The sequence below is a fragment of the Cyprinus carpio genome, chromosome B10 (genome assembly GCF_018340385.1).
Source record: "Cyprinus carpio isolate SPL01 chromosome B10, ASM1834038v1, whole genome shotgun sequence".
Classification (NCBI taxonomy): Eukaryota; Metazoa; Chordata; class Actinopteri; order Cypriniformes; family Cyprinidae; genus Cyprinus; species Cyprinus carpio.
Genome location: NC_056606.1, coordinates 20,158,394 through 20,173,850, shown reverse-complemented (window position 1 = coordinate 20,173,850; position 15,457 = coordinate 20,158,394). Strand labels below are relative to the sequence as shown.

At 36.4% G+C, this 15,457-nt stretch overlaps 1 protein-coding gene across 2 annotated transcripts in view; it reads left to right on the top strand.

Moving 5' to 3' along the window:
- The window catches only part of LOC109097897 (multiple C2 and transmembrane domain-containing protein 1-like), a 28,923-nt gene that overhangs the window by 2,372 nt on the left and 11,094 nt on the right, over nucleotides 1–15,457 (top strand). The window contains exons 2-11 of one of the 2 annotated variants that reach the window (XM_019111516.2): nucleotides 5,855–5,969; nucleotides 7,006–7,148; nucleotides 8,160–8,239; nucleotides 8,618–8,741; nucleotides 10,176–10,214; nucleotides 11,089–11,256; nucleotides 11,810–11,940; nucleotides 12,077–12,263; nucleotides 12,884–12,977; nucleotides 14,131–14,233. In XM_019111516.2, the coding sequence (XP_018967061.2) occupies nucleotides 5,855–5,969; nucleotides 7,006–7,148; nucleotides 8,160–8,239; nucleotides 8,618–8,741; nucleotides 10,176–10,214; nucleotides 11,089–11,256; nucleotides 11,810–11,940; nucleotides 12,077–12,263; nucleotides 12,884–12,977; nucleotides 14,131–14,233 (1,184 nt within the window). The remainder of the gene's footprint in view (nucleotides 1–5,854; nucleotides 5,970–7,005; nucleotides 7,149–8,159; nucleotides 8,240–8,617; nucleotides 8,742–10,175; nucleotides 10,215–11,088; nucleotides 11,257–11,809; nucleotides 11,941–12,076; nucleotides 12,264–12,883; nucleotides 12,978–14,130; nucleotides 14,234–15,457) is intronic. The other variant, XM_042733114.1, reaches the window with a different exon arrangement.

Below are 15,457 nucleotides of genomic sequence, written 5' to 3'. Positions count from 1 at the left end.
GCAGAAGTGAATTATTGTCTTTATTAATAGATTTTATATTATTGGTTGTGTATGTGCATCAGATTTTTGAGAACCATGAATACAGATTAAAAGATTGCATACTCACATATACTGTAGATCTCAAAAAACAAATGAGATCTTCTGTTGTTGCTTTTCTGGTATCGCCAGTGGTGTGTTTTGCTTAAAGCAATTGTTTACCCAAAAATAAGACTTAACTCAACATCAGGTTGTTAATACAAACCTGTACAGTATGTCTTTCTGTCTTCTTTATGACACTGAAGAAGATTTTATGAAAGTGAATAAGTGTGTTTCAGAATTAAGAGCGGCACTGTGTTCATTTACACGCGTGCAGTATATAATACAGTGTTTTCAGAGTGGCTTGGCTCATGGTTAATGCTGCTTCTCATGATCTTTGCAAGCACTGGAAGTTTAACGTGCATTTGGGAATGCAATGTGCGCTAGGTTCACTTTATTTTTTTAAATAAAAACAATAATAAAAAACATGATAAAAAGATTTGATTTTTATCTGTTTAGTTGCATGTCATGTGACCATTAACTGACATTAGAAAGCCGTGAACTTGCAAATGTGTTGATACATTATTGAAATATTAACTTAAGATCTAATGGAAGTAAATTCAAGTAAATATTTTATGTCTAAAGGCAGGCGTACACGGTGCGATTTTTGCTGTTGTACGAGCTCGCAGGCGATTTTTTACGAGCACCTCCCGACCTCCCGATAATTTTCAAACATGTAAAAAAAATCGGACTGTCGGTTTAAATTCGTGGCGTATGTGCAGTTGAACTAGACCATTTGACGATCCATCTGAAGTTGACCAATCAGAGGATGACAATTTTTTATTTGTTATTCCGAATTGTGCCTTTTTTGCCGTTCAGCTTTATGAATGAATATAGGCTACCCGTTGTATTTCTGGCAAAACAAGCAGAAATTCAGAAATATCCTTCTCACCTCGAGTTGTTTATGAAGAACAGAAGTACATGCTTTTCTCTTCTTTTCAGTCATTCTCTTTGCCATGTCTTTGTTCCTTTTTTTGGACGTCACAAGCCATAGCTGCCACAAAGAAAACTTTTATGAATGGCGTGAAACGTAATGCTTGCTCAGAGTTTGTAAAATCGTAGTAAATTCGTGTCGTGTGTGACTGCCTCCGTACGATTTTCAGATAAACTCACTCGTGACATTTGCGAAGGCTCACGACGTTCCGACCTTCAGAATCGCACCGTGTACGCCGCCTTAAGGCTGACGAAAAAGTTCAGGAATCCCCGAAAAAAGAAAATCTGATGTGAAGATGTGTAAATTATGACAGGATTTTAATTTTTTAAATAATAATTCAAAATGGCTTCTTTTGAGCAAGAGACCCTGAACAATAAAGTTTGACTAGACATTGAAACTTAGTGTAGCCTACATATAGCTTTTCTGTATGCATGTCCATCCCAAGCCATTACATCACTGGCTTAACAGCCACCAACAGTGCAGCATAGATTAGAGCCAAACAAACATCACGACCTGGAGCTTAGAGTTCCTCTAGATCATACTGCTGCTATCTTTAATGCATGTGCGGACTTGACAAACAGTTTTGGTATGGAGCCGCGTGAGCTGTCTTTGTGGATAGATGAGGAAGGTATTTGGGGAGGTATGAGATTTGATAAACAGCAGCATGCCTTTCTGTGAAATCTGTGACTCAGGATCTGGCAGTGGAGATGATTGATCTGCTCAGGAGTAATTTTACAACTCAGATCAACTACTCTACATGTGTCTTAGGCACTGATCGTGTAAAGTCATGGAATGTGGGAAATGAAGTAAAGAGAGATGTTTCTAGTATTGGTTGATGTCACGTTCACACGGTTTCTACTTTATGGAGCAGGAGGGAGCTTATTATGAGACTTTGATTTATAGACACAATAAACATGAGCTACTTGAACAAACCTCAATAAAGATTTTCAGTGCAGTGATTGACTTGTTTCATTGGCTGGCGCTGTATCCCATGTCAGTGTCTTTCTCCTTAGGAGACTTGCTCTTGTAATCACCTCACAGCGGAGGTGAGACGACGGGTGTCTTTGCTTACAGAGATGCTCTGAACAGTACAGAGAAAGGTGAATTCATCTTAGACAGGTCTTAAAGGGGAGCGTTGAATGAGGGCTGGATGATTAATTGAAATAAAAATGCAATCTCAACATGCAGTGCAGTTATCAAATTGCAAAGGCTGTGATTTAATTAAAAAACTATGTGTGCTGCATGTTTCAGAGTTAAGCCTGGCACTGTGTTTATCTTCTCGTGAGCAGTTCATGAACCAGTGTTTTTAGTGTCTCAGTTCGCAGTTAATGCTTCTTCACACAAACTCCATCTCTGCATCTGCTCTGAGTTTTATCACCAAAACAGAAGCTCAAAGGCTCCCTGTGGCATTCTGTCAAAAAGTTTGATGAGTTACCATTTGAAAATGAAGAAAATAAGGCAGCCATAAAATTAGTAATTAGTGGTTGTAGTGTAATTTTTTTATATTAATTATTGTCATTTTTATATTATTATTATTTTTATATTTTATTAAATAATTGATTTAGTTATTTTACAGTGAAATTACCATAGTAATATGTTGTATTTTGTTTATATTTAGTAATAATAATAATCATAATCAGTTACCATAATCATAATAAACCATCTTAATTATCATAAAATAATAAATATAATTTTATATTCAAAGTGATATATTTTACAGTTGTACTGTAAAAGAAAATTATTATTATTAATGATATTTTTCTTATATATTTGATTTTATTTTACAGTGAAATTACAATAGTATGTTTTTGTAATAACAATAATAATAAATCATAACAGAAATAGTAATAAACAAATTGATATATACTCTTTTATCCAAATATTTTAGCTCTACAAACACTAAACCTGGAGTTTTTTTTAAAAAATCACAGTTTAAGTCATAATCACTTTTTTTAAAATTTCTTTACAAAAATAACACATTTTTTACCTCGTCAAATCGTGCAGCTCTAGGTGGAACCATTATAAACTGGACATTCAGGTGTGAGTTTGAGGCGGGACTATCTGTTTGACTGACCAATTATCTGACGAGGAGGTGAAACCTTTCATTCATTATATTTGGAAGTCTGTTCTGTTTTCTGTTTGATTTTAGCGATGCAAAAATGATGGAGGAAGATAAATATTGTTTATGTAAATGTAAATCAGCTATAAGAACTTCTATATCTCAAACATGACACCAGGATGTTGTTAGAGGAATCCCTGATCTAATAACAATATCCTATATCCTTCTTCTTGCCAATCCTGTCATTAACAGGATGTTAAATAGGCTCTAAAGGTCCACAATGCAAATCGCCTGCTTTCAGCTGACACTGCAAACACACTTAGTGTGTGAGAGAAAAGTGTTTTTGACATCATCTCTCACTCAAGGGTGAAAAAGAGGAAGTAGAATGTCTGTAGTGCTCGTCAAATATTGTCTGTGTGTTTAAGTTACATAATTAGTGGTGCTGTGTTTTCTGAAGCCCCAAAATATTCAACATTGTCACGTAACTTGTTCTGCACCATTGGTGCTGCAGATATGAATCAAATCAAGAGGCTTGTTGAGGAGAGGTTTGCTAATATTTTCAGACCTGTGATCAGAATAGCTGTTTTTACTTGATGACTTTATGGGCATTTTTACCTTTGTAAAGCCATTTTTTTTTAGAAGTGTGTGAAATTCGTAAACATTTAATCAGTGAAGTCAATTATAATAATAAGACATTTGTGGCTGTTACCAGACAAATAAAATCATGATCAACAAAGTTCATGCAATGCAGAGGAAACACAGAAGCTGCATCTGAAGTGGCATTTAGATGCAAATACACACTGTTTAACGCAAGACATTAATACTTTAAAACGCAGTTACAAATTCATAAATAATGTTAAATATATATATTTTCTGCCCCCATATCTTGAATTTTGGGAGCATTCTAAATGTATTTTGTGGTACTGAATCATGCAGCGAAAGAACACACCCTAAATGAGCATTCAGTCTAGCTGGTGTTTAAGCACTCATAAGTCCTCTTAAATAAAATATGATGTAACATAAGCAGGCCTAAATTTAATGGCAGCGGCTATTTGCACTAAGTGTAAATAGCGATAGAAGCTATTTACACTAAGTGCAAATAGCAATAGATACTATTTACACTAAGTGAAAATAGCATATTTTCTTAGCGATAGATGCTATTTACACTAAGTGCAAATAGTGATGGATGCTATTTACATTAAGTGCCGATAGCAATAGATTCTATTTACATGATGTTAAAATAGCAGGATTTCCTGCTATTTATACTACTTATTGCAAATAGTGGCAATTATCTGCACCTCAGTATTATAGTACATAATAAAACAGTATGAAGTTATAACGTATTGAGTGTAAATTATAATTTTAATTCAATTTCTTAAATGAATGCCACCTTATTGGGACAATAAAGCCCTCCGTTTTTATTGAAAATAAATGCCTTTCCGATGTGATATGGGATGTGAAAAGGGAGAAAAAAAATTTGGTAAAAGGCGAATTCGAACCCGGGTATGCGCTTTACCATCTATGCCGCTGGAGCTGATGATCAACAGCCGTCTTTTATAGTGTTGACCATCCCTATCACACGTTTGTGGGTGGAGCTAGTGTAAATAGCCTCTGCCAACAAGGCGGTCTATTTGCACTTAGTGTAAATAGACACTCCGAAATTGAATACAGCAATGGAAACTTCATTTTAAGTATTAAACCCCCCCCCACCCCAAGTAAATTATTTTTGGTTGTTATGGGGGGTCCGGGACACTGGATGTTGGGGAAAAAACTGCTTACCATGATATACCTTCTTTAAATGACTTGCAGCAGGTGTTCAAGTTGGTGGCTTAAATAGGCGCAATGATGGTAGTTGATGAATACACAACTTTTCAGACTAAACCATTAAAAACTAGGCCACACCACTGGAAAAACCACATGACTTTTTCTGGACTCTAACAGGCAGTTTTTAAGCACTGTCAGATGTGTGAACTTGACATCACACGTACACTATTTCATTTCCTTTGCAAAAATTAGACAATTGACAACAGATAGCTAGTTTAACCTCCTGTGACTCTTGCTTTTCATTTTATTTGTGGCTTATTCTGTTCAAGAACTGGTTACTTAGACTGGATGAGATCATCTGACTGACATAAAGTGACCAACCACAAATGATAAGACGAAGTTATTAAGTGGCATGCAGGAAGAAGCTTATTTCACTAGTGAACATCTCCACAAAAGGGTACAAGGAAGAAACTGGTAGAAAATGAGTCCTGACTTTGTGAAAGTATAAAAGCAAAGTGGAATCACATTTATCTGATAAACTGATTGCTTCATATTGTGCCTTTTAGTGTGGACAGAGAAATTACTTGTTGCAGGACACTTGCCATGTCGAAACATGACACAACACTGCTATAATATTTCTACATAACAGCCAAAACTATGACTGAAACAAGAAAATATGTTGTATTGAGTCCAGTTAAATGAATGCAGAGTGCCAATGGCCATTCTAATAAAACTATTAGAACAGAATAATACTTGGTCTGCATAACAAGAGCTCAGTGTTATGTTCTCAATTCTGGTTTCAGAGCACCGTTTTTTTTTTTTTTTTTTTTTTCAGCATTTTGCAACATCCTGTCATAGTTTCAATCATAAATTCCCCAGGAGTTTGTTTTCTCATATGAGCACTTTTGAGTTAGTAAACTCTATAAGGTTTGTCATTAATGGCTTTGGGTGTATGAAATGTTTGAGGAGTTCCTGTCAATCATTCACACTAAAGTATCTGGGACAATGTCTGTTTTATTCAGGGCATTAATGCAGCTGGTAATGGTGGAACACAGCCTTCACTGCCCACTTCATCAATGTACCAGTTAGACATCGTGCTGAAAAAAGGAAACAACCTTGCCATTCGAGACAGAGGCGGTAAGACCTGCATCTCTGATGCTCATGTTGTCTCCATTAACACCACTGTCAGGAAATGTGTGTTTAATAAGATGTATTCATATGCTTCTCAATACTTATGTTCCTTTTATGATTTGCTTAAATGTGTGATCAAATTTTTCTTTAGATCAAAGTGGCCAGAATATCACAGAATATAATTTAACCTGGGCCAGTAAACAACTTCCCTAGCGACACCTTACCAACCACATAATGTAGAACACACCTTAGCAACCACACAGAACACACCCAGGACACCCTAGCAACACATTAGCAACCTCATACTGTAGACCACACCTTAGCAACACCTTAGCAACAACATAGAACCCACCCAGGACACCCTAGCAACACTTTAGCAACCACATACTGTAGAATACACACTAGCAACACCTTAGCAACCACACAGAACACACCCAGGACACCCTAGCAACACTTTAGCAACCACATACTGTAGAACGCACACTAATAACACCTTAGCAACAACATAGAACCCACCCAGGACACCCTAGCAACACATTAGCAACCACATACTGTAGAACACATCCTAGTAACACCTTAGCAACCACATAGAACACACCCAGGACACCCTAGCAACACTTTAGCAACCACATAATGTGGAATACACCCTAGTAACACCTTAGCAACCACATAGAACACACTCAGGACACCCTAGCAACACTTTAGCAACCACATACTGTAGAATACACACTAGCAACACCTTAGCAACCACACAAAACACACCCAGGACACCCTAGCAACACTTTAGCAACCACATACTGTAGAACGCACACTAACAACACCTTAGCATCCACATAGAACACACCCAGGACACCCTAGCAACACATTAGCAACCACATACTGTAGAACACATCCTAGTAACACCTTAGCAACCACATGGAACACACCCCGAACACCCTAGCTACACATTAGCTTTTTTACTGAGAAATTTGCTGAATTGCTGCAATTCGCTTAAATGTATTATTAATTTTTTTTTTTCAATCAAAATGCTCTTATGTTTCAGGAACAAGTGACCCATATGTGAAGTTCAAAATAGCCGGCAAAGAAGTTTTCCGTAGTAAAATCATCCACAAGAACCTTAACCCAGTTTGGGACGAGCGTGTTTGTCTGATAGTGGACAATTTACAAGAGCCTCTGTATATTAAGGTAAAATTACCACTTTTATTCACAGTGTTTATGGATGCTTGTTACCATTATAGTATATAGTATGAATCCTGAATTAATGACTCTTATGAGTTGGTTTGTTTTAGTGAATCAGAATCATATAGCTTGACCGGTGTATTCTGAAACCCAAATGAATGATTCTAATGAGGTAATACATTTTGGTGAATCAAAAACTTACTGCACGACTGGTATAGTCTGGTTTCTGAATAAATGGCTCTTATGAGTCGATTCATTTCAGTGAATCAAATCATATTTTTGACCAGTGAATTCCAAAACCCAAAGTAATGATTCTTATGAGGCTAATCATTTTAGTAAATCTGCATGATCAATGTGGTCCAATCCCAAATGAATTACTCTTATGAGCCGGTTCTTTTTAGAGAATAATAGAAAAAAAAAAAAAAAAACAATATACACTGATTCCAATGCAAATGACTCTTAAGAGATGGTTCATTTTAGTGAATCAGAAACATACTGCGTGACCGCTGTAGTCCAATTCCTGAACAAACAGCTCTTATGAACCAATGATTTTTACTGAATCAAAAACAGTTCAGCACAAACAATAAAGACCGATTCCAAAACAAATGACTCTAATGACCCGGATCTTTTTAGTAAATAAAAAACATACTATGCGACAGGTGTCTATCAATCTGGACAAATTACTCTTATGAGCTGGTTCTTTTCAGCAAATCCAAAACATTACACCATGAAAAATTTTGACCGATTTCAAAATGAATGACCCTCATGAGCTGGTTTGTTTTAGTGAAGCAAAAACATATTGTGGGACCGATGTATTCTGATTCCCGAATGAATGAATTCATCAGTGAAACAAAAGCATTACAGACTGAACATTGTAGACTGATTCCAGTACGACAGACTCATATGAGCTGGTTCTTTTTATTGAATCAACAAGAGTAATCAGTCAGTCATTAAAAAGTCTACAATGATCACTGATATTTCTTCCTAAAGAATTTTCCCTTTTGCAATCTATTTTAGGTGTTTGACTATGATTTTGGCCTTCAAGATGATTTTATGGGCTCGGCTTACCTGTACCTTGATTCTCTGGAACTGCAGAGGTATCGTGTTTTCATCATTACAGCAAAATTATAACAATTCAACAGTTAGTGTCAAAATACATTTTCAATCAGCATAAAAGGGTGTTTAAATGTATTAGGTATTTCATGAAATTACCATTGACAAGGGCAGTTTTGCTAATGTTTTGTTGTGATCTATACTGAGTTTATACTGACATCTAGTGTCTTGGATGAAGCATTATACAAATGCAAAAGTTTTCGGTTACCAATTTAAGTATTATTTTGACAAGTGGTCATTATCATTTTAGGTAGATCAAATAATTAAGTTTAAACATATTTATCAAAAAGATTACTCACTTGTGTGATAAACTACAACACTACTTTTAATGGTGGTCATAACAGCTCATGTTTTTGTTGTAGGTCTCTTGATGTTCAGTTGGACCTTCAAGATCCTCACTGCCCTGATCAGGACCTGGGGTCTCTGGAGCTGGTGGTCACTCTGTTCCCAAGAAGTACAGAGGACAGAGAGGCCCTCCGACACGCGGTAAGACTCATTTGGCAGATTTATGTTGTTTTATACTTGTAAAAGTTGAAAAAGATTCAATCTGCTGACAAATTCTTAGCATGCATCCAAAAAGATTTCATTCTCACATGTTTACAGACCTCAAATTTGTTTCACACCTTTCTCATGAGACTATTTTTAGCTCTCAGGAAGTGTTTGGCAACCACAACCAGTCATCTTGTTTTTGAAAAGCATGTGAATCATGCAACTGAAGTTGATATCTGTTTACTGTACACATCCTTTCAAAGGTTTGGGGTTATGATGTTGTTTTTAAAGAAAATGAAACTTTTATTTAGCAAGGATGCATTAAATTGACCAAAAGTGACAGTAAAGACATTTATAATGTCCCGCACTATTTCTATTTCAAATAAATGCTGTTCTTTTTTTGCTAAGAATCCTGAAAAAGTATCACAGTTTCCACAAAAATATTAAGCAACACAACTGAAAATTTCTAAATTCAAAATTAATCCAACATTAATAATAATAATAATAATAATAAATGTTTAATGAGCAGAAAATCAGCACATAAGAATGATTTCTGAACGATCATGTGACACTGAAGACAAGAGTAATGATGCTGAAAATTCAACTTTGCATCACAGGAATAAATTACATTTTAAAATACATTCAAATAGAAAACAGCTATTTAAAATTGCTATAACATTTCGCAATATTACTGTTTTTACTGTATTTTTACAAATAAATGCAGCCTTGGTGAGCAAAAGAGAATTATTTTAAAAAGGTTATAAAATTTTACCAACCCCAAATTTCTGAATGGTAGTGTATATACTGCCTAGCCTACTATTTAAAAAAAAAAAAAACAGTATGCATTATGCATAATGTACATTTCAAATAGTAGCCTACTCTTCCACACTCATGTGAGCTACTATGTTGCATTTAATTTGGTTTGTGGAGTCCAGTTATCCAGTAAAAATGGTTATTATTTTTTTAATCAAGTCAAGCACACTGCATTGTGGGATACTGTGCCCAGCACAACGTGCTCAGTTGGCTTACAGAAAAAATTGCATACTGTGCAAAAATAGTATAAGGATTCTATTCGGCTAGTCCAAAAAGCCTCTTGAGAGACACTGGGATGATGGGATGTTTGTGCTGTCTGCATAATGCATGAAAAGACTTTGAATTAGACATTAGAAACCTGCTGTAGTGTGCAGGCGGGCGGAGAACATATCAAAATTCACATGATGTTCTACCAACAGATGAAACAGCAGTCTGAGGGGCGGCTTTGATTATCAGGACAGAGCGTAAGAACGGAAGATGCGTCTCTTGATCAGATTTAGAGATTTAGGTTCTCATCCAATAGAAAAGTAGTCTTGGCAGTAATCAAAGCGCACCCACCTCCATCCCGGCCCCCTGAATATACAGTAACGCATATAACCTGCTCTGTTGTTTTTGTAGACCATGCTACTGAGGAGAAGCTGGAAGAGTTGCAGTAAGGTAAAAAAGCAAGAGCGTTTGCCCTCAGATTCTCTGACTAGCTGCTGTGTAAACTGCCCCACACACTTTATCAGGGGACATTTTGCAATGCGACTTAAGCAACATGTTCAAAGAGAAATTGGTTTGTGTGCCAAATGCCCTAAATGTCAGCACTGCAGCAGTCTGGTCAGAGGATGAGTTTTATCGGTACGGCTCAGTTAGTTGCAGCAGTCATGCATCACTCGGGGTGATGGGCCATGCCTTTTTGTAGACATTTGCATTTTATGCTTTGGTGACCCATTCTTTCATGGTGTATGTAAAACCATTCCACGCTCTTTGAGTTCTTCCCCACTGAGGAGTCATTTCATTGTCTTAAAGGGATTGATCCAGAAGTCTGTCATCATGTACTGTACACTGCTGTTCAAAAGTTTGGGCTCAGTAAGATTAGCCTCTTATGCTCACCAAGGCTGGTGAAAAATTCTGTAAAAATTATAATTAAAAAAACATATTTTCTTTTTATATATATATTTTAAAATTGTATGTATTCCTGTAATGCAAAGCTGAATTTTCTGCATCATTACTCCAGTTTTCAGTGTCACATGATTCTTCAGAAAAAAAAAAATGTGTTGCTCAATTATTAATGTTAAAAACTGTTTGCTGCTTAGTATTTTTGTAAAAACTGAGATGCATTTTTTTTTCAGGATTTTTTTATGTTTACCAAACTTTAAAACAGTAGTGTCCTTGATGCTCAGATTGTCCTTTTTGGAGCTTTGGTTTTGCTGTATAGACAATCTCCTTTTGTGTCCAAAAATCATGTTTTGAGCGACATGAGGGTGAGCAGATGATAGGACTGAAGTAACCCTTTAATGTCCTGTGATGTGTGTGCGGAGCGCAGCAGCAGCAGAATCTTCGGCTGTCGGACCTGTACAGAAAGTCTCAGCTGTGGAGGGGCATCGTGAGCATCAGACTCATCGAGGGTCGTAACCTCATCCCCATGGACCAGAACGGCCTGAGTGACCCTTACGTCAAGTTCAAACTAGGCCCTCAGAAGTACAAGAGTAAGGTATGACTGTGGCATTTCAACATGGTAACATGACACTGTGGGATCTCTTTCAACGATTAAGCCCTTATTCCAAAAGAAAAAATATTTTTTCCCCACCTCTGACAGAAATTTCTTTGCTAATGGAACCAAGGAATGGATAAATAATATACACCAGTAACCCTAGCTTGCATTATCATTTTGTCATGAATAAAAATAAGCTATATCTTAATTTAAAATTTTTGTCATAATTTAAAATAATTAATTTTATTAATATATAAAAGAATTAAATAATAATAATGTGTTTGTCTTTTAATTGAATTTTTTTTGTCATCATAAATAATAAATGAAAATTAAACAAAGTCAAAAATTATTATTTGTTTAATATCTATTAAATAAAATTAAATAATATTTTAATTTATGAATACATTTTTCATTCACTAATTTATTTATCTCAACATGTGCGTATCATCATGACAACCTTGTCATGTGAAGGACACTTCAGTATGAGTTTCAGAAGAATACTGTCTGCTAAAACTATTTCTCTGTTACTTATTCTTCTCTTCTGTACAAACAGACAATTCCCAAGACCCTCAACCCTCAGTGGAGGGAGCAGTTCGACTTGCATCTGTATGACGAGGAGGGAGGCATTCTGGAGATCTCCGTTTGGGATAAAGACATTGGAATGAGAGATGACTTCATCGGCCAGTACGTACAATTTCCTCCAAATCATTTACATGCATATCATGTTATCAGTATGTCTGTAACCTGGAAATCAAACCCATCAATACGCCATTGCTAGATGCTTGATTTACAAGAAGTGCATGTGTTTAACATATTTCAGGTGTCAGCTGGACCTGTCCAAGTTGAGCAGAGAGAAGACACATAAGCTAGAACTTGAGCTGGAGGAGGATAAAGGGATGCTGGTACTGCTGGTGACTCTGACCGCCACAGTCGCGGTCTCCATCTCTGACCTGTCTGTCAACCTACTGGACGACCCACATGAACGCCAGCAGATCATTAAGAGATATGTAAGTGTGACGTCCTCACATAATATTTCACAATATTGCTGTTTTTACTGTATTTTTTGATCAAATAAATGTGCAAAATACAGCAGAAACTGTTAATGCCCTATTCTGCAGTAGACTTCTATGACCAAAAGGGGGCGTAATATGATCACAGTCCAGTGCACTACTGGATGAACACTGGCCTCGCTCACAACTGGACGACAGTGGAGTAACTCACACCAAACAAAGACAGAGAGAGAGAGACATCTCACTGCTCTCGGAGCTGTCTGTCCTCTCTATTCACGGTTTGTCTTTGTCCTGTCACTGTCCCCCGGAGGGCCGGTCACTGAACCGCTTACAGAAACTCACCACCAATGCAGACTGACCTTCTTTCATAACAGCTGCATAATGAAGATGTATTGGTGAGAGCCACCAGATAATCTGGCGTGGCGGCTCAGTGTTTTTGTCCACGGTCGAGTGGCTTTGACGTGGACACAAAACTGCTCGCGGACTCTGACGGGGGATTAGAGAAAGTTAGGGCCAAAATAGAGCTGTCAGAAACATATGGATGTATTGCTGCTCGGCAGATTGTGCGCTTTGAATGTAGCCGTGGGCCTCCGTGATGCGTTTTTGTTCTTTTTCAGAGTCCATTAAGGTCGTTCTTTAACCTGAAGGACGTCGGAATGGTGCAGGTGAAGATCCTGCGGGCTGAGGGGCTGATGGCTGCTGATGTCACAGGTAAAATCATATGTCACTTCCTGTACCCAGTGGAACGATAACCAGGATTCTTAGTTTCTGGATGGTCTATAAGACTCTCCCAGGCATTTTTCGGAATGTTTTGGAGTGGTTAACACCTCAGTTTCTCTTCTGGAGGTGTATGATGGAAAGATGACTGTCTGAAAGAGAGGAGCCTCCTAATTGAATTTTTTGGCACTCATAAGTTGATCTGGTTTTTGAGGTTTGCTGTTCTCTCAAAAGCGGCCCACCTCATGGGTTCTGATTTCATGCCTCCTTCTAATACCACACCGTGGTGGACAGACAAAGGCTTTTAAAAACCTTTTGCACACACACACACATTTTTCTGTGCCTTTCTCTAAGCCTTTGGTTTATAAAGACTGATTTTTAGCTCCTCTATACTTTTTTTCCCTCCAAAATTTGCCCACACTGATTCTGTGAATTTTTTTCCCCCTCACATTTTTATTTATTTTAGCACAAACCCTTCAAAATTAGCCAAATATTTCATAAAACAACATGTAAGTGTTGGGAGATGAGTGGAATTAGATTCTTTCAGCACAGATGTCATAGATGTTTTACTCAGGCTATCCTTTAAAATTAAAATACAATTATAATGAAAATATCAGTTTCTCTATGCCAATCTTTCACTTTGGCAACATTTTAGTGTGATCACCAGATAAACATGCATGAGTAACTCTGATAATTGTGATGGGATTTCACATGATCCTCCAGAAATCATTCTAATATGCTGGTTTGCTGCTCAAGAAACATTTATTATTACATTCAAAGTTGAAAACAGCTGCGCTGATTATTTTTGTAGAAACCATGTTACAAGTTCAAAAGAACAGTAATGGAAATCTGTTTCAAATAAAACATTATAAATGTCACTTTTGATCAGTTTATGCATCCTTACTAACCCCAAATGTTTAGTGTAAGAGGACATAAAATTACTGGAGAGAGAGGACTGTAAAACATCATTGACCACACTTAAATCTCGAACTATGGGACAAGAAACTGCATTGCAGCAAAACCGATATCAAACTGTTTTGTTATTAAGTAAAAATGACTTTCTAAAAACATTATCATGTCATATCATTTTCATATCTCACTTGGGTGTTTTAACCTAAAAGCTTTTGAACGCAACACTGTGTTTCAGGAAAGAGCGACCCGTTCTGCATTGCGGAGTTGTGTAACGACCGTCTGCAAACACACACGGTCTACAAGACACTGAACCCCGAGTGGAATAAAGTCTTCACCTTGTGAGTTCATTATGCACATCCACCGCTGCTCCCAGCAGAGGACGAATTCAAATATTCACAGCTGATCAAGTTGTTCTGTCACCTGGACTCAAGTGGATTGAACTATCAGTTTGGCTTGATTGTGTAATATATTATAGAAAACAAGAAATGAAAATGTCTCCCATTTACTTCATCCATTTCATTATCTTTCATCAAAATCCAATTACTTTCATAACCACAAGTAACCAACAAAATGCACATTTTCAAAAGAAAATACGAATAGTGCAGTAGACATGGATGCTATGCAGTTGTTGTATTTCTTAAATGATTTGCATGACTTTTTTCCAGTAGCGTAATTTAATCAGACTGAGAAATCAATGCATTGTTGTGACAAAAAAAAAAAAGAGGTGTAGACGATTGATTATTCAATGCAAGTCTAAGGTGTTTTTATTTTTGGACATTTTATTGTCTGTCATTTAAAAACTAATTGAAAGTCGACCATTTAGAATAGTTATAGTGCACCTTTTTACAAAAAAAAAAAAAAAAAAAAAACCAAAAAAAAAGCCACATGGTTCAAGGTATCAGACCTGGTCAAGTACCGCCTTTCATAATTTCTCTCAGAAATATGTCACATATGAATTCATATCTCACCTTTTTTTGTCTCAGTTCTGAACAAAACTTAAATGTTAGCTTGCAGTTTTAAAAAGAAGCATCAGAATTTTCAAATAAAAAGTCACAATTATCTTTTTTATTTTTCATGGAGGAAACAAAAAAGAAATTGTAAAGTTAAAATTGTAAGATGTAAACTCTGAGTGTCAAGATAAAAAGTCAAAATTGCTTTATTTTTTTTATTCCGTGGTGTTGAGGAGACAAACAAGAATTCCAAGATATAAACTAAGAATTAAACGGTTAAACAAGACAAAAGAGTTAGAAATGTGAGATATAAACTTACATTTGCAAGAAAAAAAGTGAGATGTAAACTCAGAAATCATAGAAAAGAGTCAAAATTGCAAGATTTGACTTCCAAACATTATTTTGCAAATTCTATTCATGTTGACTTCATACAGTATTTGTAAATGCAATATACTAAGCCATATTATAGTCAATACAAATAGAAATTATTCTGCATAATTTGTTGCACACCTTGATCTCAAAAAACCTACATAAGGTATGATTCATCATCCGATCAAATCCTGATGTGAAGTACCGCCCTACATAATTTCCCACAGAAATACGGCCCATTAT